This window comes from Pipistrellus hanaki (genome assembly GCF_964339955.1).
Source record: "Pipistrellus hanaki genome assembly, chromosome: 8".
In the NCBI taxonomy this organism is placed as follows: Eukaryota; Metazoa; Chordata; class Mammalia; order Chiroptera; family Vespertilionidae; genus Pipistrellus; species Pipistrellus hanaki.
The window spans coordinates 53,195,683-53,222,188 of NC_140510.1; the positions used below are offsets into that span (position 1 = coordinate 53,195,683).

The 26,506-nt window shown below is 37.3% G+C and overlaps 1 protein-coding gene across 4 annotated transcripts in view; it reads right to left on the reverse strand.

Annotated features, from left to right (window-relative positions):
- PDE1A (phosphodiesterase 1A) overlaps positions 1–26,506 on the reverse strand; it is a 228,859-nt gene that overhangs the window by 151,813 nt on the left and 50,540 nt on the right. Inside the window, exon 1 of one of the 4 annotated variants that reach the window (XM_084892605.1) lies at positions 24,551–25,111. The exons of 2 other annotated variants lie outside the window; for them this stretch is intronic. In XM_084892605.1, coding sequence (XP_084748731.1) covers positions 24,551–24,603 — 53 coding nt within the window. In that variant the 5' untranslated portion in view covers positions 24,604–25,111. Of the gene's footprint in view, positions 1–24,550; positions 25,112–26,506 lie in introns of those variants that run through there. One more of the 4 variants, XM_084892604.1, reaches the window with a different exon arrangement.

The following is a 26,506-nucleotide window of genomic DNA, read 5'->3' on the forward strand; positions in this document are numbered from 1 at the left end:
CAAGTACTATTCATTACTCAACTACTCATTCTTATTTTTAGACATAAGATTATAATACCATTTGCACTTTTCATTTCTTGACTTTCTTCACAGGCAAAAACTTGACATTAGTGTTGTATAAAGTTAATCTAATTAATTTAGAGAATTTAAATTTAGGGGATAAAAATGGCTGCTGTTCAAGTCAAATCCAGAAAATTAACAGAGTATATAAATGACATGATTGGCTTTAAAAAGAAAGTGGGAAGACGAAGAGGTAAAAAAAGAGATCTGACAATTAGGTTATTCTTTACTGACAAGTCCTAGAAGACACTCTCCCTCATACATTATGTCATTATGTTTCCTCCTAAGAAAGTGAATATTTGAACCAGAAACTTCTGGGCACTCCTATAAGTGAACCACTAGGAAGTCACTCTGTGACCTCACTGTTTACTGAGCTAAGAAAATAAAAACTTGAACTATGACAGATTCTTTGAAGCTACAGATATCTCTCGAGTCCATTGCAAATGATAATGCAATTGAGAATGACTATTAAATTGTCAATCTAGTCTGTTTTGGTTACAGAGTAACCTCTGTTGGTAGGAAAAGCACTCTCCTATCATTGATCTGTTTTGGCTTCAGGCTATCAACACAGGTTGGGTATCCTGTCTCCCATAAACTCTTTATAGTAATGTTTTGCCCTTTGCTTATTATTACCTCCTCTTGTGGATAAATTGCTCATTTACAGTAAATTACTACATTTAGTACCCACAGTTAGATAAGAAAAGATTGAAAAGGCAAATATTCAATTTTTCCTAGCCTCTATTTCATCCTCTGACTTGAGGGGTCAAAGTGTGATGATCTCTGATTTCCACCCCCCGCCCCCCATCACCCCTAGGGGTGAGCTGGAGCCAGCCCCAGCCAGCTCTTGAGAGTTCATTGTGCTCATGTCTTCTCAATGTAAATTTCATGATGGAAATATTTATACCATGGAAATTGGCTAATGCTACAAACCAAGCTTTTTTTTCTTTTCATAGAGGTATTTTATCAGCAATCACAGCTCTATTTAAGAAAATAAGTGAAGTCTCATCAGCAAACAGAGGGAAGTTTGAAGTTCAGTTCACCACATAGTAAAGGGGCATTATAAGAAGTTTAGGAGGAAAAACCAAGATGACGGCATAAGTAAACACCTAAACTGCTGCCTCACACAACAATTTCAAAACTACAACTAAAAGACAGAATGGACATCATCTAGAACCATAGGAAGGCTGGCTCAGTGGAAATTCTACAACTAGAAGGAAGGAGAAAAGCACCTGAGACACAGAGGAGCTGCAGGAGACAGAGGTACTGAGACACATGTGCAGAGAGGACTGGCAACTGAGTTTGAGGCTGGCTTTCTCAAGCTGGGGGGCAGACAAAAGCTCCCGACTGCGCTGAACTCCAATTCTGGGTGAGACTCTTGGGACCCAGACTCATACAGGGTGAAACTGGACTGTCAGGAAAGAGAAAGGCACACTGAGACTCAGAGGAACTGCAGAAGGCAGAGGTACCAAGGCGCATGCATGTGGAGAAAGCAGGCAACTGAGAACGCAAGTCAAAAAGAGACAAAAGCTCCCGACTGCACTGAACTCCAGTTTTGGGCGAAACTCTAAAAACCCAGACTCACCCATGGAGAAACTTTTTCTCAGCGGTGCTTGCAGCTATTACCACAAAACACGGAGACACAAGAGCCTGTTAGGGCATGGCTGACAGGAAACCAATGCTGTCTGCTCCACCCTGAGACTCTGCCCCATACAAGCTGACCACAGAGGCTTTTGCAAGTCTTGTCTCACAAGGGTGTCTCCAGCACAGAAGTTCTCCCATCATAGACACAGCTGATCCTCATAGCCAATTGGCCTGGAGGTCAATTCCTCCCAGTGATACCAACAACAATCAAGGCTTAACTACAAGACTGTGCACACAGCCCACAAAGGGGTGCACCAAAAGTGTCCACCTCAGGTAACTGGGGAGGCTGAGCCACTGGGCCCTATAGAACACCTAGCACACAAAGCCACTCTACCAACTCAGGAAAGCAGCCAAAATGCAGAGAAACAGATCACAAATGAAAGAAATGGAGGAAAGTAAACGACTGGCTATAGAATTCAAAACCATGGTTATAAGGTTTTTCAAGAATTTTCTAGAAAAGGCCGATAAATTTAATGAGACCCTCGAGGATATGAAAAAGGACCAACTAGAAATTAAGCATACATGACTGAAATAAAAAATATTCTACAGAGATCTAACAGCAGACTAGAGAATCACAAGAATCAAGTCAAAGATTTGAAATAAAAAGAAGCAAAAAACACTCAACCGGAAAAGAAAAAAGAAAAAAGAATCCAAAAATATGAAGAGAGTGTAAGGAGCCTCTGGGACAACTTCCAGCGTACCAACATCAGAATTATGGGGGGTGCCAGAAGAAGAGAGAGAGCAAGATACTGAAAACCTATTTGAAGAAATAATGACAGAAAACTTCCCCCACCTGGTGAAAGAAATAGAGTTACTAGTCCAGGAAGCACACAGAACCCCAAACAAAAGGAAGCCAAAGAGGACCACACCAAGACACATCATAATTAAAATGCCAAGGGCAAAAGACAAAGAGAGAATCTTACAAGCAGCAAGAGAAAAACAGTTAGTTACCTATAAGGGAGCACCCATATGATCATCAGCTGATTTTTCAACAGAAATTATGCAGGCCAGAAGGGAGTGGCAAGAAATATTCAAAGTGATTAATAGCAAGAACCTACAACCAAGGTTACTCTACCCAGCAAAATTATCATTCAGAATTGAAGGGCAGATAAAGAATTCACAGATAAGAAAAAGCTAAAGGAGTTCATCACTGTCAAACCAATATTTTATGAAGAACGGAAAGATATTCTTTAAGGAGAGGAAGAAGAAGAAAAAGGTAAAGATAAAAATTATGAACAACAAATATACATCTATCAAGTGAATCTAAAAATCAAGTGAATAAAAAATCTGATGAACAGAATAAACTGATGAATATAATAGAATCAGGGGCATAGAAGAACTGACAATTCTTGTGGGGTAACGGGTGTGGGGGTGCGGGAAGAGACTAGACAAAAATCGTACACCTATGAATGAGGACAGTGGGGGAGGTAAGGGCTGAGGGTGGGGTGGGAACCAGGAGGAGGGGAGCTATGGGGAAGAAAAGAGGAACAATTGTAATAATCTGAACCATAAAGATTTATTAAATTTAAAAAAAAAAAAAAGAAGAAGTTTAGGTTAGTGGGCAGGCACTAACAGAAGCCCAGAGAAAATGAATCATTTAGTCTCACAATGTTTATAAAAGACATTAACAGAAGACTAGATTTGGGCATATGTTCCTGCTGACTGCTCTTTTACTGGTGGCACACCCTTACTGTATTCCCAAATTACATAAATACAACAGTGGTGAAAAATGAGTACCACAATGTTATTCTTCCAGAGTTGTTTATTAACCGCTTTTGGAATTATGATTTCAATAACAATAAAACCACTCCCGTATTTATTCAATAGAAATTTTGAAAGAGCAAATATAGTAATCCAGGCTTGGTTTCAAAATAAAATCCAAATTTCTAATTAAATTTTATCAACTGTATATAGCGACTTTTCAGTCCTTTCTAGCTACATACAGCATTTTCACCACAAACTTTCATCGTAATAGAAAGTGCTCTGCGTAGGAATAGGAGTTTGGACTTCACCTCTGACTCACCATGTAACCTATAATTCTGTACCTATAATCTCCAACCCAGAGTTACCTCATTGGCAATATGCATAGGAATAATAATAAATGCTGCCCTTCTTCCAGGACTCATGTCAGATCTAATTTAAAACCATGCAGGCGGAAATTTTATAAACTACAGAAATACTCTAGGTAGTTCAGTTTATGATTGCTGGATTGGCCCAAAGGAAAAATGTGAGAGGGGACTATTGTGTTTACCAAAACAAGCAGGCAATGAAAAGAGAGTCCACTGTAGGTCAACAATAACAACAGATGATCACGCAAACACGGTGTATACTTAAAGATATTCTATGCACATGACAGCTGTGGCATCATACTATATGGCATCACTATGACTCCCAGAAGAGAGTTCTTAAGGTACGTGTTAAAACGTGGTATGGCCCTTCCCTAGGATAAAATGAGTAATAAACAGAAGAATAAAGACACAAATAGTTACAACTCTATTTCTCTTGCATCACTTATATAAGGGGGACAAGAAGACATAGCTGACAGTGAAGGGGGCTATTGGTGCCTAACCCTGCATGATGCCGCCAGGACCAGGAAAACTCTGCTTCTCATAAGCCCACATTCTAGGTAGGAGTTTGTCAAGTAGTCCTGACATAAACTCAGCTTTTAGAAAACTGTGAATATGCCTCTCAGAGGTTGATTCCTTTCCCCCACTGTGGTTTGTTTGTTTGTTTGTTTGTTTGTTTGTTTTAATTGATTTTTTTTTTTTTTTTTTTTTTTTTTTTTACAGAGAGGAGGGGAGAGGGATAGAGACTTAGAAACATTGATGAGAGAGAAACATCAATCAGCTGCCACCTGCACACCCCCCACTGGGGATGTATTCGCAACCAAGGTACATGCCCTTGATTGGAATCAAACATGGCCGACACTATCCACTGAGCCAAACTGGTCAGGGCTCGAGTGTGGTTTTTATTCCTTTCCAATTTTCATCATTTTCTGATTTTCACTTATTTCTGTCAAAAGCTACAATCTCAAAGTCTAGTGCTGTAATGCCTTTTAAGAAACAAATAATGGCCTACAAATACTGTCTTTTCAAATGAAAAGTTTTATGGATGCAATTTAGGTCACAGAATATTTCCCCCCCCCCAAAAAAAAATTAGGTTTCTATGTGATCATGATAGCTATCATTTATCAAATGTTTAGACTATCTTGAGCACTGTGCTATGTACTCTATACATTTAATCTCATTTTACTTTCACTTCAACCCTATTTGGCACTACTATTATTATCTCCATTTTACAGATGAAAAAACAAAAGGTCAAATCAGGCCTGGAATTTCAAAATCCTTTACAGCATATTTTTAGAGGGGCAATATTTAAACATACTAAAGTTCACTACATTTATTTAAGTAGTTTTCATTTTCAGCATAAACCTAAAGGAGTTTTTATTAGCAGTCAAATTATTTTTAGGTTTTTAGGCTCACAGTAAAAATGTAGACTTCCAGTAATGCTAGCAGACCAAACATGGCTTATTTTAAGCATTTGTTTATTATTCATTCATCATTTGTCTTTTCATTCAAGAAGTATGTATTATCAACTGCTGTGCTCAGAAGTCTGGTGTAGACGAAGAAATAAAAAGCTATTTCCCACAACCATCCAAAAAGATTTTAAATAATAACCCTTAGTTTTAGCCTGTGGCATACCTGGTATGTTAGACACCACAGTGGATCATTTGAAAACACTCCCTTTATATGTATGAAAAAATTATTCTCAGAAATAATCATGAAATAAGACAAATGGCTAGAAAGGGAATTTAGACAGTAAACATTTTGTCTAGCTGAACTGGTGCTGGTATGCCAGTATAAAAACATAAATAATAAAATAAACATTAGGGATACTATAGAAAAATGAACAAGTAATGGACTGATTTTTAACTAATGTATTTTGTTTATAAAAAAAAAAGAATATCTACATGGCATTCTGTTAATAATATTAGTTTCTGTTTCTGAACCTTAACTTCTGCATATTTCTTAACTTTGCCAAAACTGACCATCACATATTCATCTTTGGTAGGCAGTATCGCTAGTTTTACATCTATCTTTGCTCAGAATAATTCAAAGAGCACATTTTATTTTCAAAATGTTTCCTTCCCATGAAGAAACAGATGTATGAAAATATATTGGGAAAGAACTAAAGAAAAGCTTAGCAGATTCATAAAATCCATTTTACAACAAAACGTTGTTCACGCCTTTATTTCCTCTGAAGTAACTCTAATGACTTTCAAATGCCTCTGCAGTTGGAAAAATGCCACTAAGACATCTTCACCAGGAAAGTCAGCATACATTTGTATTATACTTTTCCAAAGTTTATAATTGTTCAGACTAACTTGTGTCTGGTTTGAGTATATTTTTTGCTTTCTCCAACACATTTGAACAGTATATTTGAAATAAATAATAGCAAATTGATGAAAAAACAGAACTTGGCTGACTGCTTACTCTTGAAACAAATGTCTGTGGCTGAGCCCACATGTGCTAGGACACTACTGAGTAACTGGACATTCTCCCCAAGTATCTGCTCTGTAGGCACAATGTTGATTAAAGAACAAGTAATATACATAGATATATAATGCAAATGTATACAAATAGACACATGCTATATATGCCATGACTACGAACACAACCTATTTGTGTGTATGTATACCATGCATAATGTATATAAACGTGTAGATAATCAAAACTTGATAGTGTCACAGCTATTATTGAGGAATTAGACCAAATAGGACTCTTGAGGAGTACATTATCCCTGATATTGTTTAGAGTAGCTGGCACATGATGGTAATAAAATTAGCTGGTTGTATTGCTGTCAAATCCCCCACAGGAAAATGTCAGCCCATGGGCCTATGCTCAGGGCAAACAGCCCCTCTGCCCACATATGGCATTCCTACTGGTTTGAGCCAGTGGGACTGAGTCAATCAATTCATTTAAAAATAATTACCTGTAAAATTTCCTGGCAATATAGAAACAACGGCTACCCAAATTCTTCCCCCGCCCCCATTATTTATTGTCCACACTATTATTCCCAGCTATTTGAGACAATACAATGTACTTGAAGTTCATGTGGATTTAGTAACCTGGCAGAGGTAAGCTTGAATCCACTCTCTGCTACCAACTCGCTGTGCAATCTTTTTTCTTTTTCTTTGTTACAATTTAATATGTGCCTTTTATTGTGTCAATTATACTTCAATAAATATTAAACATTAATGCCATAGAAGTTAATTTTAATAGCAATTTCAGGGGGGAAAAGAATTGGGAGGGGAAAGTAGGGAAGGCAGTTTTGAAACGTAGATGATGTTTGTGCTGGCTTTGACAGCACACATGCTGAAAGCAGATGACATTCTAGCATTGAAGTTAGGCACGAGTGTTCCATTAGAACTGCCCACTAGCTGTGCAATCTCAAACAAGTTAGCTAGGCCTCTGAGCTTCACTTTTAACTTCTTAACTCCGAAAAATTCTATCATGACAGGCCTTACATAAATAAAAACTAAAAGGCACTTTGGCATGTTAGGTGCTCATTTAATATAACTATTATGATGATCACTCAGCCTTGGTCCTGGACCCGCCATTATATGCAGACCCCTACATATTTCAGATTCCTTGGGCAGTAATTACCTGCACTGAGACATGGACTTTTCCAAAACTACATTTAAAATTATAACAACAGATATATTTCCTATTACCAACCCAGTGTCTTTATAGCTATTTTTATAGCCCTGGCCTGTGTTGCTCAGTGGGTTTAGTGTTATCCCATGCACCTGCCCATTCGATTCCCAGACAGGGCACATGCCCAGGTTGAAGGCTCAATGTTTCAATTATTTTTTAAATGAATCCACAGTTCAAAACTATGAATAAATGTAATTCATTTTAAAGAAAACCTTTATATTGATATGAATTATTCTTAACTCTAATAATAATTATTATCCATCTAAATATAAATGTGGGAGTACCTCTCTAATGAACATACAAAAATTGCAGTACAATTTATATATGGCTCTGGAATAGACTAAGATAACTGGGCTCACATGGTCTATATCATTCTGTGAAAAGTATTTTCACTTCTCAATATCTATTTCATGAGGTGGTACAATCACTTTCATTAACAATGTAGAGTAAGATATTTGGGTAAACATAGAGGATTTGAAAATTAAATGTATGCCCAGTAACTTCTAGTTGTCCTCCACATTTATGTAGTATTTTTTGACAGGTTTCTATTAGCATGGGCTAGAAGTATAAGAGCTGCAAATAAATTGGGCTAGAGAGAACACTGGATTGGGAATGAAGACATGTGTCCCAGTCCTGACTTTGCTACTGACTATCTGTGAAAATGTGGTCAAAATATTTAATGTCTGAAAATGTTTTATTTATCTATGAAGAGAATTATACTAGATGAATTGATTGTTGTACAATTCTTTAAACATAACACCTTAAACACCATTAAATTCATAAGAAGGAAAGTAGAATGTGTACAAAATAATCAAAATCATACCAATTTCTGGCAATTACGCTCAGAAATACAGAGTTGGGGGGGGGGGGGAGTAAGTGTTACTAGCATTAAAGCCCAAGGAAAGAGAAGCTTATTTTTGCTGGAAAAATCAGGAAACACTTTATGAAGACAGTAGCATTTGAATTAGGACTTGAAGCATGGATGAGGACACAGAGGAAGTTCAGACATGAGATGGAAGATTGAAACCGAGACAGCAGAGAGAATATAGAATCAGGAAGGGAAGCATAGACAGGTCTTAGGGGAAAATGAGTCATCCAACATGACTGTAGCATAGGATTTGTGAAAGGAAGGAGATGAGGTAAATAGAGAGTAGGTATAAAGTGCTTGGAATGCCAGAAGAATCAACATGTCACTTGGTTGAAAATGAAGATTACTTTGCCAATTATGGAAGAAGGGAGTGACATAACCACAACAAAACTCTAGAGACTAATCTGATAACTCTAGAAACAAGGAACTGTGGATGGGGGCTGTGGATAGAAAATCAATTTGAAAAATATAAAATTTTAGATGAGAGAGGAAAAGGTTTTGAAGTTTAAAAAAAAGAGAGAGAGAGATAAATAAGTACATTTTAAAGGACATAATTAAAAGAACTTGGTTTTGCTAAGGAAGAAGTAGAAAGGCATAAAAAATAACTGAGACTTTATGTCTAATTGGAAGTTTAGGGAAACATTTTATACTTTCCTTAGTAGCTATCAACAACCAGCCTCAAAGCAGGTAGGCTAGGTGGCTTGTCTAAGAAACATTCTCAAACAACAATTTACTGAAGACTTCGGTAGGTTTACAGCTATTCAACACAAAGAGGGTTCCATTGCCAATTTAGGAAACACTAAATATCATATCTTCCTCTTAATTATTTAACATAAGCATAATAAAGTTCTGGAAAATTGTGTAAGAGGGTGTGTGTGTGTGTGTGTGTGTGTGTGTAAAACTATTAAATCTTATGAACATTAGTGTTGCAAGAGACATTTTGAAAACATGAGTGCATATGCTCCTGAACTTACTTTCATAGAGTAAGTATGTGTTATAATAAATTTCTTGGGGGTAGTTTAGTATCAGATATAGGAGGTCATCCAGGTGAACATTTCTAAGAGATAGAAATAAATGTAAATTGTCACTAAAGATAAAATTGAGATCTGCAAATGTAAATTTAGGAATCTCTTAAAGGAGAAGACAGACAAGATTATGAGAACTGGTTTTACCAGGGACTGGAAAAGTTAATGGGAAGATATGGGACCAGCAGACAGTCTACACCATAATGAGTGGAAATAAGAGATATCAAATTGTGACTTGATAGAGTAGAAAAATGAAGGGAAACTTATTTTAGAATCAGAACCTCCAAGTTACTCAATAAGCTGTGGAGAGACGACCTATGCATTCTAGTCTAGGACAAATCTTAAATATGGAATCCCAAATCCTCCCTGTGGCTTCCCAATCTTTATGGGAAAATCTAGAACCACTACTCCACCTGGAAGCCTTAAAGCTATTGTTTGACAAGATTTAGACTCATAGTCCTAACGTGGTCTTAAATGTCCTAATATTTACAGTTGTAGGTAGAACTCCTCAGAATAAAACACTAATTGGCATAACCATTAGTTTTCTGAGTATATAGTAAATAGTTCTCACACAGGAAATGCTAGATTCTGGTGTCTGGCAGAGAGTGAGAGAGAACAACAATCATATTTTTATCTAGACATCTACAAGAGACACAAATTAAAGACTAGATGTAAGGGCCCTCACTATCACAGTGTTGACATAGCCTCCGTTACTCCTGCATTGAGTGTCTGCCTCCTGGTGGTCAGTGCACATCATAGCTACCGGTTGGCTGGTTGCTTACGCTTTTATACATATAGATTCATTCTTAATGGAGAGACAATAGCCTTGTAAGGTCATTATGTTGGTTGTCAAATAGAATGTGGCATTTATTTTCCCTCTAAAATTAAATTTTCAGTATGTTATTTCATTAAAAAAGAATCATAATAAAGTAAAATATTTTAAAATAACAAAATGTGGAAGTTTTATGACACTCAGGAATGGTCTCGAGTACATTAAAATAAAACACTATCAAAATGAGACATTTCACACATTTTGAGAATTAAGAAACTTATAAAAAGCAAAGCTTTTAAAAATATTAATAGGCCCAGCCAGTGTGGGTCAGTGGTTGAGCATCTACCTACGAACCGGGAGGTCATGGGTCAATTCCCCGTCAGGGCACCTGCCCAGATTGTGGGCTCAATCCCCAGCGTGGGGCATGCAGGAGGCAGCCGATCAATCATTCTCTATCATCATAGATGTTTCTATCTCTTCCTCTCCTTTCCTCTCTGAAGTCAATAAAAATATTTCTAAAGAAAGATTAATAAGAGGCTACTGTAAAATTATATATTAATAATTTCTATCAATTAAATCATAATGAAGACATAATGAAATCTAGTTCTGGTCTTGCACAACCTAGGAGCCACTTCCTTCAGCTGTTGCCTAGGAAAATGCTATTTATATTATGGTAGCAACAAATCACTTCTGTTTAGAAACACTTTAAAAGCCTTTATCTTTCTTTTTCCTCCTCTTTCTTTATTCCTCTGGAGACAGTATTTTATGCTCTAAAATTCCTAGTAACTGAGTAATATATTACACGTCATCTATGTATAGTCGTCACAGTGAATCATCTGACCCAGAAAACACATGATAATTTACTTTGTTCAGTCCCTGCGCCCCCCCCCCCGCCCCCCGCTTCACCTCTAGAAGAGAAACTTTTCATGGATTCTAGGGGTATTAAATAATTCTGAGTAGCTAAAAAATATTTTAAGGTGATTCAGATCACTTCCTTGGCTAGTTAGAATGGGTTATACCTCAAGGAAGGATCATATGGCTGGCCTGGAATACTCATTAAGTTCTAATATTATTTATTACACAGATGCAATCCATAATGGTAAGCCACACTTAGTACCGTTCTTAATGTCAGTACTCTTCCATGTTTCTCCCTCTGACTTGCTGCGACCCCTTGAGCTTCACTTTCTTCACTGTGAAATGGAGCTCTATATAGTTTTTTTTCTATTCATAAGGACATCATGTAAACAAATAGTATAACAAATGTCATTTTTTCTTCAAAACTCCAGTTCTGAGATTCTACACAAGTATAAGCCATCATTATTCAAAATGACATTATTTGCAGGTTTTGAATGGCCCTGATTTTCACTCAGTATAAACTTAAGGATAAATGCTTTTATAAAAAAATCTCTTCAGGAAGAAACAAGAAAAAAGGCACAGAAGCAAGGTAAAAATGCTGCCAAACTTGAGTGTACCGTGACACCTGAGTGTGATCATCCACAGATAACTCCCATCTGTTATTTCTTAATTTACCTCTGCTGTTTCAATAACGTGACATTGCTCCTCATTTCTCAATATTTTCAAAATATTTTTTTTCTCTTTTTAACCTCATACCATTACAGTTATATAATAGGTCATTTAACAGACCAAAGTAAATTATCACGTGTGCTCTGGATCATATGATTCACTGTGGTGACTGTACATAGATTTGACATGTAACATATGACTCAGTTACTAGGAATTTTAGAACATAATCTCTTAACCAGGCAACTTTGCTGCGCTTCTCCAAGTATACATGAAAAGTGACAACCAAGGAAAATTTATTGGGGACAGACTATCTAGCAGATAAATAAGGGAAGAGAGGGAGAGAGGAAGGGAAGGAGGGAGGGAGGGAGGGAGGGAGGGAGGGAGGGAGGGAGGGAGGGAGGGATGAAGAATTGAGCAGACAAACTAGCCTAAGCAAAGTGAATTTCAGAAAACTAAGAGAGGGATATTTTGGAAAAATTTATCGGAACAAGAATTGTGTACATTGGAACACTAATTTCTGGAGATACTAATAAGCATTATATAAAAATAAAATGTGTTTTGGGGAAATATTGGAGTACACAAACTTAAGTTTTATTGCAAAAATTCTGATATGCTTTCTAGTCTCTAAGAGGAGAGTGAATGTGACAGGCAGTATTTCCCAAACATACTTAATGCTTTTGTTCAGTCTCTCGGGGGAATGATGTTCTATGATGAAGCAGTATTTTGGAAACATTGAGCTCAAGAGTTCAGTTTATCAGATTTGTCAGTTTTAGCAACAGCCCAGATGGGTGAGAGTCCATGCTCACAACATAAATGCAGTATGGCCCTTGCCGCACCAACCCTAACCAAACTTTCAGCCACACGTCCCTCCACACAGAGCAGCTCAGTTCTAAGCAGGCCAACAGAAATTGTCTCTAGCTCCCACAGTCTCCCAAACATCTCATGCACTTCTCTATTCCCAGGCTTCTGCTTGGACTCTACCATCTTCTTGATGTTCTTTTCTTCTTCGACCACCTGCCTGTCAAAATCACTTGCAACCTTGAATGTTCATCCCCAAATATTTCTCCCTTGTCTATCACTATAATTCATATGTGCTTCAGACTAGGGTAACAATTCTCAAACTTGGATGTACAATTTAAAATATCTAGAGTGTTGCCAAAACCGGTTTGGCTCAATGGATAGAGTGTCAGCCTACAGACTGAAAGGTCCCAGGTTCGATCCCGGTCAAGGGCATGTGTCCTGGTTGCGGGCACATCTCCAGTAGGAAGCGTGCAGGAGGCAGCTGATCAATGATTCTCTCTCATCGATGTTTCTAACTCTCTATCCCTCTCTCTTCTTCTCTGTAAAAAAAAATCAATAAAATATATATTTTTAAAAATAAAATATCTAGAGTGTTAAAAAAAATTTTAAACTAATTCCTGTGTGTCATCCAGTGATTTTTATATACAACCGTCACAAAAACCCCAGTGATTATAAGACATAGTCAATGTCGGCAAACACTGCTTTGGAGTTCATAGTAGCTTATCTCTACAATTTTTAAACCTACATTCTAAAAAAGGGGATTTAAGGTGTTTTATAGGAGAAACTTAACCCTCTTCTTATTCATAGGACCCCTGGATCCTCAGATATGTTTGAATGAAATAAAAGAAAAAATGGCTTCTATTTCCAATGATGATGCTAATCTCATTAAAAGTTTTTCCAAATTACTCTGATCTTTCATTCTTATCACATGCAGATTATATCATTCAAGAAAGTAGCTCCCAAACCTAGCTATGACTGGGCATAAACTGGCTAGCATGTAGAAATATATCCAAGCTTTCCACTCCCAGGCCTATTACATCAGAATTTCTGAGGTTAGGTCTTCAGAAGCTTGTTTTGTTTTGCAAACTGCAATTCTAATGTCAATAGCAAACAGATTCATTTCCTGAACCACTAATTTAAAAAGAGAAATTATGTAATTTGTGGCTTTTATGAAAACATTTACTCATTGTAGTAATCTTTGGGAGGGTTCAGTAATGGTAAACTATCATAAGTCTATCCCATTAAAAATAAATTCTAGAGAGGACACATAATAGATGAGACTCAAATATGATTTGGATGCTTAAAGAAATATTATTTTAATATACTATTTTCAAGACCTCCTTTCGATGTTTTAGTTTTAGTGGCATTGAAATTGAATTACCTAAAATTATATAATTCATTATATTCAGCTTCCATTAAAATAACTAATTTTCTCAAGTCTCTTATCATGACACTTGTTATACATCCAATCTCTAGAGGACATGGGACAATGTGGGAGATCATTATGGTGTAATAGCTGATTTTTTAGGCAATTAGGTGAAACTTTTTTTTAACTTTTAACTTTTAAAACTTTTTTAAAACCTGGAATCTCAGGTATGCCATAATCCTAGAGTCAGGTGAGCCACATGTGACCTCTCAGCCACATGAAGGTCAATCTGCAGAACTTCACTTCCTGTTAATACATGTTTTTCCTGTCCTCATTGCCACCCAGTTATCTTTAACAACATGAAATAAAAATCAAATTACGTACTATCTCTTCAATGACTGAATGAACTAGGGAAGGACTAAAGGAAAGAAGAATTAGAAAGAGCATAAGAGCTTTCAGAAAGCATTAATTGAATCAATAGATCCTATTGTATATACTTCCATTATACAATAGATCCTATTGTATATACTTACATTAGTAATGCTCTCACACTTCAACCCTGGATTTGACATGTGACTTTGATTTTTTTCAATGGGACAATAGCAACTTGACTCATTCAGACTCAATCAGAACCTTGAAAAAGTGTGAGTCCTGCTTCCTGTTTGAGATTCCTGTTATTAGCTGAGAACATGTCCAAGTTAGCCTGCTGGAAGGCTATGAGCGATACAGGCAGTCCTCGGGTTACATCAGACTCGAAGTACGTCATTTCGTGGTTACGTCGCCATCTCCCACTTATATATATTTAAAAAGTTCTGTCATTTTGACATATGTACATATGTGCTTTATGTTTTTTATTATTTTCCAGAGGTCTGGTGCACGAAATTCATGCACGGGGGAGGGGGGGGGAATTCCCCTCAGCCCAGCTTGCATCCTCTCCAATCAGGGACTGCTAGCTCCTAACTGCTCATCTGCCTGCCTGCCTGCCTGATCACCCCTAACTGACCCCCTGCCAGCCTGATCACCCCTAACCACCTCTGCCTGCCAGCCTGATTGCCCCTAACTGCACCCCCCTGCTGGCCTGGTGGCCCCCAACTTCCCTCCCATGCCAGTGTGTTCACCCTCAAATACCCTCCATGCCGGCCTGGTTGCCCCTTACTGCCCCCCTGCCAGCCTGGTCACCCCTCATTGCCCCCCCCCACCTGCTGGCCTGGTCACCCCCAACTGCGACCCTGCTGGCCTGGTCGCCCATGCAGCCTGCTATTCAGTTGTTTGGTTGTCCCTCACTAACCTCACTGCCGACCCGGTCACCCCACACAGCCTGCATTTCAGTCATTTGGTCATCTCTCACTAACCCCCCTACTGGCCTTGTGGCCCCACACAGCCTGCTGTCTGATTGTTTCAGTTGTGATGGCTTTTTATATAATAGGATTTACCACAAATAAAGGTCAGGAATTGTTATCTTTCTTTTAATTTTTTTTTTAATTTTTTATTTTTTACTGTTTCACTTCATTACTGCTATGTATTTGCTCCATGTGAATAATGTCAGTGCTTATGTAGGTGGGTTCTGACTTACAGTGAAAATCACATTACGTTATGCCATAGGAACAGATCTCCAACGAAACCTGAGGACCTACTGTACATGGAAGAAACCCAAGTCATGTAACCAAGGTCTTCCTAGACCAGCCAACCCATGATCCAGCCACAGTTGAGAAAGCCCATTGAGATCAACAAAGTTTGGCACAGATCACAGAACCACTCAGCTGATCTGTAGACTCTTGTTGTTTTAAGCCACTATGTTTTAAGGAGATTTATAAACAGCTATAGCTGATATAATTGTTTTCAGTGTTTGAAAGGCAGACCTGTGAAAGAGTTTGTATCCTTCTCATTCCAGTTCCACTAAGAGAGGGGGGGGAAAAGTTGTATTGATTGGAAGACAGAATTCCATTTCAGAAACTCCTTTCTAACAAGTCATAGTTGTTCAAAGTTGGAACAGGCTATAGACCTTGCATTCCCTGTTTCTGGAATTATTCAATTTGGATGTAACATTAATGCATTTTATTCATTCAACAATTACATATTTATTCATCTATTCTTTTACCACTACAAAATTATATTCAGTACAAGTGTGTTATAGAATATGTTGTGTGGTTTGTTTTTTATTCTTTAATATTAGAAATAAGAACCAAGTACTCATCCCTCTAGTAATCCTTTTGGATGCTGCTGCCAGGAATTTCAGTCAAGATTTACTGGCCATGATTCATGCTGAAAATGGAGGGTGGCCATTACATGGACCAACTAAGCTGGATTTTGTTTAATCTTTCAGCAGTTTTAAATATGTGAAACTAGACTTGACTTGAGGTGGTGATCAAATAATACAATATACAAATGTGATGGTATCTGGAGATAAAGCCATTGGAAGATGATTAGGTCATTAGGGTGGAGCCCTTATAAGTGGATTAGTGACCTTTATGAAAGAGACCCCAGAGAGTTCCCCTGGCCTTTCTACTATATGAGGACACAACAGAAAGAGCCATCTACGAACCAGGAAACCAGGTCTCAACAGACACCTAATCGGCTGGCTTCTTGATCTCAGATTTCCAGCACCTTGAGAAATAAATTTCTGTTATTTATAAGCTTCCTAGTCTATGGTATTTTGTTATAGTAGCCCAAATGGACTGAGATTTAAGAGGTACTCAGCGTAGTCATAGAGACAGAAAATAGAGCACTGTAGTAAAAACTTATGTGGGAAGATAAACACTAAATTCTGGAGAATGGTTAGAGAAGGATAAATAGGAATGAGAGTAGGATGATATATGTGGGGGTTTCCAGGAATTGATTATTTTTTTACTGTTAAATATGACAAAATGTTATGATTGACAAACCTGAGAGAAGTATGAAAGATGATTAAGATAGGTGATAGATAGATGATAGATAGATAGATGATAGATAGATAGATAGATAGATAGATAAATAGATAGATAGATAGATGATAGATAGATTTTAAAAATGGAGCAGTGGTTACCAGGGGCAAGAGATGGAACAAATATGGAGTTAGTGTTTAATGGATATAAAGTTTGTTTTGCAAGATGAAAAGAGTTCTGGAGATGGATGGTGGAGATGGTTACACAACAATGTGAATTTACTTAATGTCACTGAACTGTATACTCTAAAATGGTTAAAATAAAAATGTTTGCCAAAACCGGTTTGGCTCAGTGGATAGAGCTTCGGCCTGTGGACTGAAAGGTCTCAGGTTCGATTCCCGTCAATGGCATGTACCTTGGTTGCGGGCACATCCCCAGTAGGGGGCATGCAGGAGGCAGCTGATCTATGTTTCTCTCTCATCAGTGTTTCTAACTCTATCCCTCTCTCTTCCTCTCTGTAAAAAATCAATAAAATATATATTTTTTTTAAAAATGTTTTTTATATGTTGAAAGAAAATTGAAACTAAATGCTTTGAGTTTCCCATCTACCACAGTTCCCAGGACTCCTATTTCAGACATTTAAATATTGACCTGGTCCCTGTAGGCATTTAAGTTTGAAGACTGGGTTAATGGACACACCTGACACACATTCTACCAAAAGTTATGGAAAACACAATGATGAATTCAACATTTATTTTAGCCTCAGAAATCTTACAGTTTTATAGAATTGCTCCCCTTTCTCAAGTAATTAAAATGAAGTGTCAAAAAGAAGCAGAAAAAATGATAGGGGATCTCAGAATGAAAAATAATTGGGAGGTAACTGGAATAAGAAACAAATGCTTAATTAATGCCACAGAAATTAGTAAGAGTTTCTTTTTTCTTCTTTCTTTCTCTCTCTCTCTCTCTCTCTCTCTCTCTCTCTCTCTCTCTCTCTCTCTCTCTCTCTGTGTGTGTGTGTGTGTGTGTGTGTGTTGTTGCTGTGCTACTTTATAAAGACATCACCACTGGAATAGTTAGAACCTTCATTAGAGAAGATATGTAACAACCAGATGCTCCCAGATTGTCACATGCCCCTACTATGATCCAAATTTTAATTTAATAACATAATTTACAAGTGACTTGACTTAATGGGATTTTCCTTTCCTTCCTCAATTAGGACTCAAAAATTGCCACATAGAAACAGTCCTACTGTTTTGCATTACCAGTGTTCTATATAATTTGCTCTAAGCTCTTTGATCCTTAAAAATGTCAAATTCAGTATTAATGTTTTTAAAGCTGAAGTGATGATTTTTTATTTTAAAAGCCCATGAAGTATGATGCCTATAAATAATTGGTTAATAAATATATAATTAATATTTAAATGCCTGTTTTTACTTAGTAAACTTCTAAAATTAACATCCCAAGATCCTAAACGCTGTAGCCACCAAAACACTAAAAAATGGACACCAATTTGACTCAGAATTAATGCTTCTTTATAACAACAAAAAAAATATATGGCTTCAATTGAGCAGGCTTGGGATGTTACAAAGGTAACAAATCTGGAAGCTTGAGCATCTATTCTTTCAAATGCACTGTGACTTGCCCTATACACTTTCAGCAGCCCCAATACAGGAAATGTTGGATTTTCCTCATTTAGATCTCATGTCCAAGTGGCCTTAATCAAACACATAAATAAACTGGAGCTTTCCCATGAGAACTAACAAAATTACGTCATGTCTAGTGACAGAACTGAAGAGACCGGGTTTATAAATACTGCAGGCTTCTTTAAGTTCATTCCATCTCTACAAACCTATGGGTCATCTTTAACCTTATTTTTATTATTTTACATTGCTTTCTACCTAAACACTTTTTGTAGCAGGCTATTATTTCAAATATAAAATTTTCCAGATGGTATAAACCACTAAATTATTCCCAGTAGAACATCTTTCTTAGATAGTCTTGATTTTGCTAATCTCAAACATTACAAACCTTGGAAATGCTATTCTAAATCATACTAATGTCCAAGATAACTGATCTTCCCTAGCTTACAAAATAAGATGTGCATAGCTACTGAGTTAAAGACACTTTCCTGTATAATAATCTATTCCTGGATCCATAACAAAAAAAATTATTAATTATGGATTTACTACTTCCTCATGGAGTTGCTCTGAAGATTATATGTATGGAACTGCACTAAAACATACACTAAGGTTTTGATGAACGGTAGCCTTTAGTATTAATATTAATACTAACTGCTGCTGGCGGTGGTGATGATAATTTTTGGACATAATTTAAATTTGTGATGACTCTGTGTGAATTAATACCAGCAGAAGTAAATTATTTGCTGCCTGACTTTTAAAAAATATATCAAATTATACCTTATCTGTTTGTAATGGGCACTTAAAAATTAGAGCTACTCTTAACACAACTGAAAAAAAAAAGCTATAGCAATTTCTGGTTATTTCTTTCATGTTAAACATTACCATATGCCTTACATTCATATGTGTTTGTTGTTTCGCTTTGACCTTTGTAATCTATTTTAAAGATCAATCTGTGTCTGTTTCTTGCTTTATGTCATGCAATGAATGACTCTTGACCAGCAGCATTAACATCTTGACCTAGATAACAAGAAGGTTAATTTTAATAGCCATGTTTGTTATAAAACATATTTTTCTTCTAACTAGCATTGTATCCAATAGTGTCATTAACTTCAAATTCATTTCACTATGTCTATGTTCTAAAAGTACTTTTCATTTTTATAACAAGAGGAGACAACTTAAATATAATTATTTTTCTATCAATTGTCCCTTACATAAAAAGCATCATTTATATTTTCTTAAAAAAAACAACACTGCATTTCTGGTATGTGGCTATGTAACCATTGCAGATAAGTTCATTTTCTTTTTTCTCTCTCTTTTATTAATAAGCAAATTCACAATCGCTTTTACCTTAGAGCCAAAAACTAGTATTATTTTTTTATAAGTACAGTTGGTATTATATTTCAGATTTTATTTACAAAGCACTTTTTCCTATGAGCAATTCATTACATAAAAAAGAAAAGATGTTTAATACATTATACTACTTCATCACCTCAAATGTAATTTTTTTCTATGTAATTACTTTTCACTCTGATGACTATGTTCTAAATATATATCTGTCTAAAGTACATATTTTTTGGTGAGAGGAAGGTGTTAAAAGGGGGGCTTAAGTCAAAGAATGTCATAAATCTTTAAATATTTATGAGACAAAAATACCAATGTCCAATATTATAATTTCTTTAAATTTTGAAGTGACTTTATGTTTTACATTTTGTTTATAATTTTTTATTGTTCTCAAAACACTGAAGGACAAAAGTCTGAACATCTGAATAACTGAATACTATCAAAACACCTTGCCTAGAAAACTAAGTACGCAAAGTCAGTCAGGTGTTCCACCTCATCCATTGATATGTGAACATCTGAAACGTGCTATAGCCCCCACATATTAGCAACTTCTGGTTTAGCTTTGACACTGATGTTAATAAATTGAACTTAAATGTGGAAATAAATAAAAATGATTACACTCCAACAGGTGTAAGATTTTAAATATGTTATTGGTATTTTATAATTTTCCTCTATAAAGCATAGATCACAACCCCAAAATGAGAATGCAGACACAGCTATAAGGTTACGAGTCATCCCTATAAGGTCCACCAACCAAATCAAGATATGCCTTTTTTTTCCTAGGCTTTTTATTTCATCCCACTGCTTTCCGCATCTCTGTGTGAAGAGACTATGCCTGCCAAAAACACACTCAGAATTCCTCTGCTAACAGATACTTGTAAAAATAAAACTTCTTTAAAGGCATAAAGAGACAAAACAGCACGTTCTGACTGCATTGAAGACAACATGATTTTCATTCCTTCTTGGGCCCTGGCAGCCATTTGACTTGCACTGTCTCCGATCCTGGATGCACAGACCAGATCTCAAATCCAGGGCTGGTGAGGGCTATTTGCATGATTTCATTTATGGCTTTTTAGTGCAGATTCCAGTGGAAAGTCACCACAAAAATAACATATCCACTTTTGAACCCTGAAGAGGTTCAAAAGGCTGTTGTTCCAAAGAACACTAAATATGGTTTAACATGTAAGAAAAGTTCCAATTTATTTTTTAAATTCACTTTTCCCCTACCTACCTCTAGAAAGAATTCCATGCAACAAACAGGAAATGATGCCCATATTACAGAATTTGATAAAATAGCAACTCAAATGGGAGGAGGTAATTATAACAAAAAACCCAGCCTCAAACTCTTCATGGCAGTGAAATTCAGATAGGAGATTTTTTTCACTGATGCAATTTTATTAGGAGAAAGAGATATTTCTTGTTTCAAGTGGAAGGTTGATCTATCCCATGGGAATGTTAAAAGTTCACTAAGCACTATGAATATGCGAAATATGAAAGTGTCTTCAGCGATTGTTTTATGGAAGTTCTATAAAGGTACTTCACTCGAAGAGTGCCGTAAATTGTTGAATCTATTTATATAAAGAGATAAATCATGATTACCAGAAATAAAACTCTGTAGTAATACAGAAAAGGGTGTTTTTAAAGTCTAAAGAAATGTGTCTCTATTAGAGGTATCAAGTGTGATTAACATCTTGGATTTTAAGGATCTGCATAATTTTAGTTTCTAAGTGAAAAGCAAACTCAGTGGTGTTGAAAATATATTAATATACATTTTGTGATAGTGGAAAATTATAAAACATGAAGTGTTTCTCTTAAGTACAGGGGATCATCTCTTTTCAGTGCCAGTCTGAGCTGCCAGAAGGTCTGCAGACAGAACCACAAAGCATGGTCAATGCACTATGTATGCTCAGGGCTGAGTGGTCTCACTGGTCCCAATGTTCCCCCTGATCATGCATGGGAAAGGTCACATAAAATCCCGCCTTGGCCATAAAGGAAACTTGACTTTGTTCCTGGCTTCACAGACCTGTTGTAAAAATATATATTAAAATTTCCACAAAGGACTTTTAAAATATAGGTTTGGTATCCTAACTGGTGAGATGAGTTTGGAATCACCACTGTAGGAAGGACAGACATTCTTAGAGGCAGAATCTAAACAACATGTAAAATTCCTCCTAGTCTCCCCAGGATCGTACCCAGCCATGGAAATTTCAATATTCACCATGTATTCTAAAACCTCTCAGCTAACTTTTTAACATTTAAAGGATGACTTTTACTGTATGACATTTAGGGAAATTATGCTAATGGAAGGTTGATATTCATTCAGTCTCAAAATTAAAATTTTAAAAATCTTGCTTTTATCTGTCTCAATTCACTGAGTCATCGCTGAAATATGACTCTTCCATTGCTATTGTCGCCTCCTTTTCGGCGCCAATCTGCCTGCGCCATCGTGACCTGGGTATATGTTAGAGTACAGGTCACAGGAGGGCAACTACAGTTTGTTTTCCTCCCTCTTATCTGACCTCCCCAGTTTCATAGCCCAGATTCTCGATACTTGTTGTCAATCAGAGAAGGCCAGGTGGGCTGAATTAAAGCCGTGGGTTCCGCTGCAGGTGAAAGTAGCCTGTATTTAGAAATCTGAATGGTGTCAAAATGTCAGATATTCTCCACAATTTTTCCTTGACTGGTTTAATGACTGATATGTTAAATGACTTGTTTATAAATAGCCAAGATACTATTTTCACAAAATTTCTGTTACACTGGTAGCTAGCACATACAAAACAGACAGAGATTTGCTTACCAAGTGGAAGTGGGACATAAACAAGTACATGCTGAGAAGGAAAGGTCTGGCCCATGGGTTTCTGACCAGAAGGCAGGCCTGAGGAAGATGTCTCAGTGTAAAAGGCTGGACGGTCTAGAGAGCCCAAGGGGAGAGGAGGCTGGCAAAGTGAGGCATGGCATAAGGGCCAAAGATGCCAAAGGCAAGCTTAAACCACTTCCCAACTTGCCCAAAAGTACAACTGGCTTTCAGAAAGCCCATGCCGTTTATTACTGAAGAACAGCCCCGAACTGTCTCTGAAGAATTGTGCCTGGTCATTCAAATCCTTTAAAATACTCCCCCCACCTCCTTCGTCTTCGTCACAATCAGACTCCATCAAAGCAAAGCCAGCTGTCAACATGGTGTTAGACCAGCCAGCCCCTCATCTGGCCTTAGCCTGTTTTCAGCCAAGGACTCTCTCCACTTGCTTGAAACAATTGCTTGGTGAAAGTATGTCCTCCTTAGTAGCTACTTTCTCTCCTAACTCAACAGGATCATGAAGCGATCATTTGAATTTGCCAAATTTTACCCAAATTATCTAGGCAAAAAAATCTCAGCTTCCAAAAAGGATCTGTTTTTATATAAAAAAAAGAACACAGTGAAGTTGCAGTTTCGCAGTGAATGGCACCTAAGCCTATAATTCATCAGGAGCTAATAAGGATGAAGGGCCACCTGCCCCATCGCACCAGCTCCGGTGGGGTAATACATTAAGGTGCTGGCTGAGGGGGTCTGATTTTATCCGACTCAATGTTGCCTTCCTGTAGGTCTGCAGGTGCCCACCTCGAGGGGGACCTCGGTGGGACTGAATTTGGAATCATCTGTGCACCTGTCACGTCTTTTTTAATTCATACAAGCCCTCGGAAGAAAGTAGAAGTTAGTAACATAGGACTGGGACGACTTTTCAGGAAATGTGGCAGATGGACGCACATTCTGGGGGTCATTCTGAATTTTTGGTTATGACTGCCATCGCCGTATAAAATTTACAAATGCATATTTAAGTCGACACAGATTATGATATTAAATCCACATGTATAGATTTCAATAAAATTTATCTTCAAGTGAAGGTTATAAATGGATTTGAGCAAGGATTTGTTTTAAGCAGTAATAAAGCATATTGTTGCTATTGATAATACTATACTAATGTTTAATAAACACATAAAAATGGCCACATTTTATATAATTATATTCCTTCAAGCCCCCCTCTTATTCATTATATAACCACAGAATGCAGGAATTCCATCCATAAACTTCTATTATCCTGTATTTAATTCCAGATCAAAGCCAGTGACTGCAACTTGACTTTAACGTTTAATATTGCTAACTTGTAGTATCTCTGCTACGTTTAAGATATTATTTGGGGGGAAGCCCAAAACTGATATACAGTTAACTTGCTTTTTAATCTTCTGTTTTAAGAGGCAGAACTTGTTTTTCTCATTGCCTGGCTACTTTAAAATTCTTAACTCACATTTCTGAATTCTAACGTACCATACCAGGTAACTAAAGAACCAAGTGTTAACGAGTCAATGAAGAAATTGCTGCATTCTCAGAAAGTGTCCCTCCTCACAAAAGAAAGCCTTAACTCAGTCCGCTGCACTGTATCTATCCCAGCCAGAGATTCCACCACAGTGTAAAGTTTCTCTCATTGCTCTACAAATACTCCTGAACTCGCTGTAAACTGTACCCTCTTGAACGGCAGCTATCAAGTTCATATTTGTCTCCCCCCACACACATTACTGCAGAATGTTCCAGCACTGGCAGCACGGAAACCTCTGAGGGCAATCAGATGAGAGAACCAAGCACAGTAGCTCCCGTAGAAGGCTGAGCAACCATTAGAAACAGTGAGGGTTGCATAATGTTTCAAAAGTTTTTTTCCAGGGCTATTCTCTCGTGTGCTTGAATGGCTAATATGTTTTTAAATATGTTTTGCGTTGATAAGAGCTTGTACACGGAGTTTAAGAAAATAGAAGGACTCCTTTGGTCTGCACGAAGTTACACTTTAGACACACATACTCTATTGCCTTGCGGTAGCTGAGTGCCAGAATTCCCAAGTTTAAAACGAGGGAGAAAAAAATAGTTTCTCCTGATAGCCCTGAGCCACCTGGGATGTAGCCTTACTTACCTAAAGATGGGTCTTTGGAGATGTTTCTTCCTGATTGTGACATGGTCATCCATTTAAAGGTGGATGTTTAACTTCTTCCTGGAAGCCACGCCAGAAATCCAGAGAGGGACTGTGGACGCTTCTGCTGATCTATTGTGCTGCGAGGAGCCAGAGGGAAGAAGTGGTTTCCTCTTTCTCCTTTTGGGTGCTGGGAGAAACTTCCCTGCTCTCTGCCAGCTGAGCAGTGTGTCCATAGAGGCCACATAAGACAGGCACGTCGGGGCACTCCCCCACAGAGCAGGGTGTGCAAAAACCACCACGAGTCACTCTGACACAGGCGAGAGGGGTGCTGGGAACCCTCGGAGACAGAACAAAACAAACAGGAGACTTCCAACCCCCGTGGCACCCAGGTAGGAGCCCCCTAAGTTATCGCAGCCATGAGAGCACTCCTTCCACATGCTGGTCAAGCTCTGAAAAGCCAAGTCCCTCCCTGCCTTTAAAACAGCCTGTTCTGAGGCTCAACTTTTTTTTTTTTTTTTTTTTTCAAAATAAAAGTTGTGCAGCTGGTTCAGCAGTCCCATGTGAGTACCCTCTGAAAGTTTGTTCTGTGAAAAGAAGGACTGTTATACAAATTAATGGAGAAAGACGGGCTCAGGCTGTGTGGCTGGCTCCGCTTCAAAAGGGATGATAATTATTTTACAATCTTGCTTTTACTAACACTGCCCAAAGTATGGCACGACTCATCATTTTTGGCATTCGTAACCTAATAACCTACACTTGGCTGAAGTCAGAGATGCCATTTCAACTGATAGAAGGCCATGTGAAGCTGGCCAGAGTTACAAAAGTTTAAAAAAACACACGCAAATTGCTCAATTCTAGCAGTGACATTGTACCCAGATAATTGTACTCAAATGTGGCTTTCCAGCTAAGAGGGGACACTACAAAAAAAGATAAGGAAAAACACACATATGCACACAAACTTTTTTTTAAGTCCCCCAAACTCCCTTGGAACCTAAGGTTTTTTTACATTAGATGATCAAATTTGAATTTATAAAAATAAAAAGAAAGGAAAGTAGATATGAGAGAGAGAGAGCTGTGGACAGCTGAAAATAAATGACATTAAAAATGTTTTATTTGGAATACTTAGGCTCACACTGAAGGAACTCTTGTTCTAGTTACAGATAAGGCAAATCATCATATTTTAATATAACTTATTTTGGAGAAAGTCCTGTATTTGAATCACTAACAAAATTTCTACTCAATCAACAGTGTCATGAGATTCCAGGCCAGAGGTTTGGTATGTAATAAAATAAACCATCTCAAAGCATGACTAAATGCATTTTTTTTAATTATACTTGTAATAAATGGTGAAACACCTGAGAAACACACATGCCTTTAGTTAAATGATTCATAAAAATAAGAACCAAATGTCAAGGAGGAAGGATATGACCAATAGGATCTCAATCTGTAGTTAGTACTCTCTAATCCCACAGGAACAATAACTTCTCTCCCAGAAGAAAGAGAAAGGAGGAGAAAAAATTACCAAAATATTAAATAAAGTTAATAAAAATCACATTTTAGCAGTTCTAATATACACCTTTTCTCTTGTTTTTCTAATGAAATCAGCCTGAGAGATCTCTGAACTAAAAATAAAGCAAATGGGTTCCAGTCCTAGTTCCATCATGAATATACTGGGCCATTGTGGGAAATTTTTTTGGCTTATTTGAGCCCCAGTTTTCTTGTTTGTAAAATGAAGTTATAATATTAATTGAATTTTATCTTCCTTTAAGCTTTAATGGTACTAAAGTACTATTTCAAAATATAGTTAGTTCGCCGAAACCGGTTTGGCTCAATGGATAGAGCGTCAGGCTGTGAACTGAAAGGTCCCGGGTTCGATTCGGGTCAAGGGCATGTACCTTGGTTGCGGGCACATCCCCAATAGGGGGTGTGCAAGAGGCAGCTGATGCATGTTTCTCT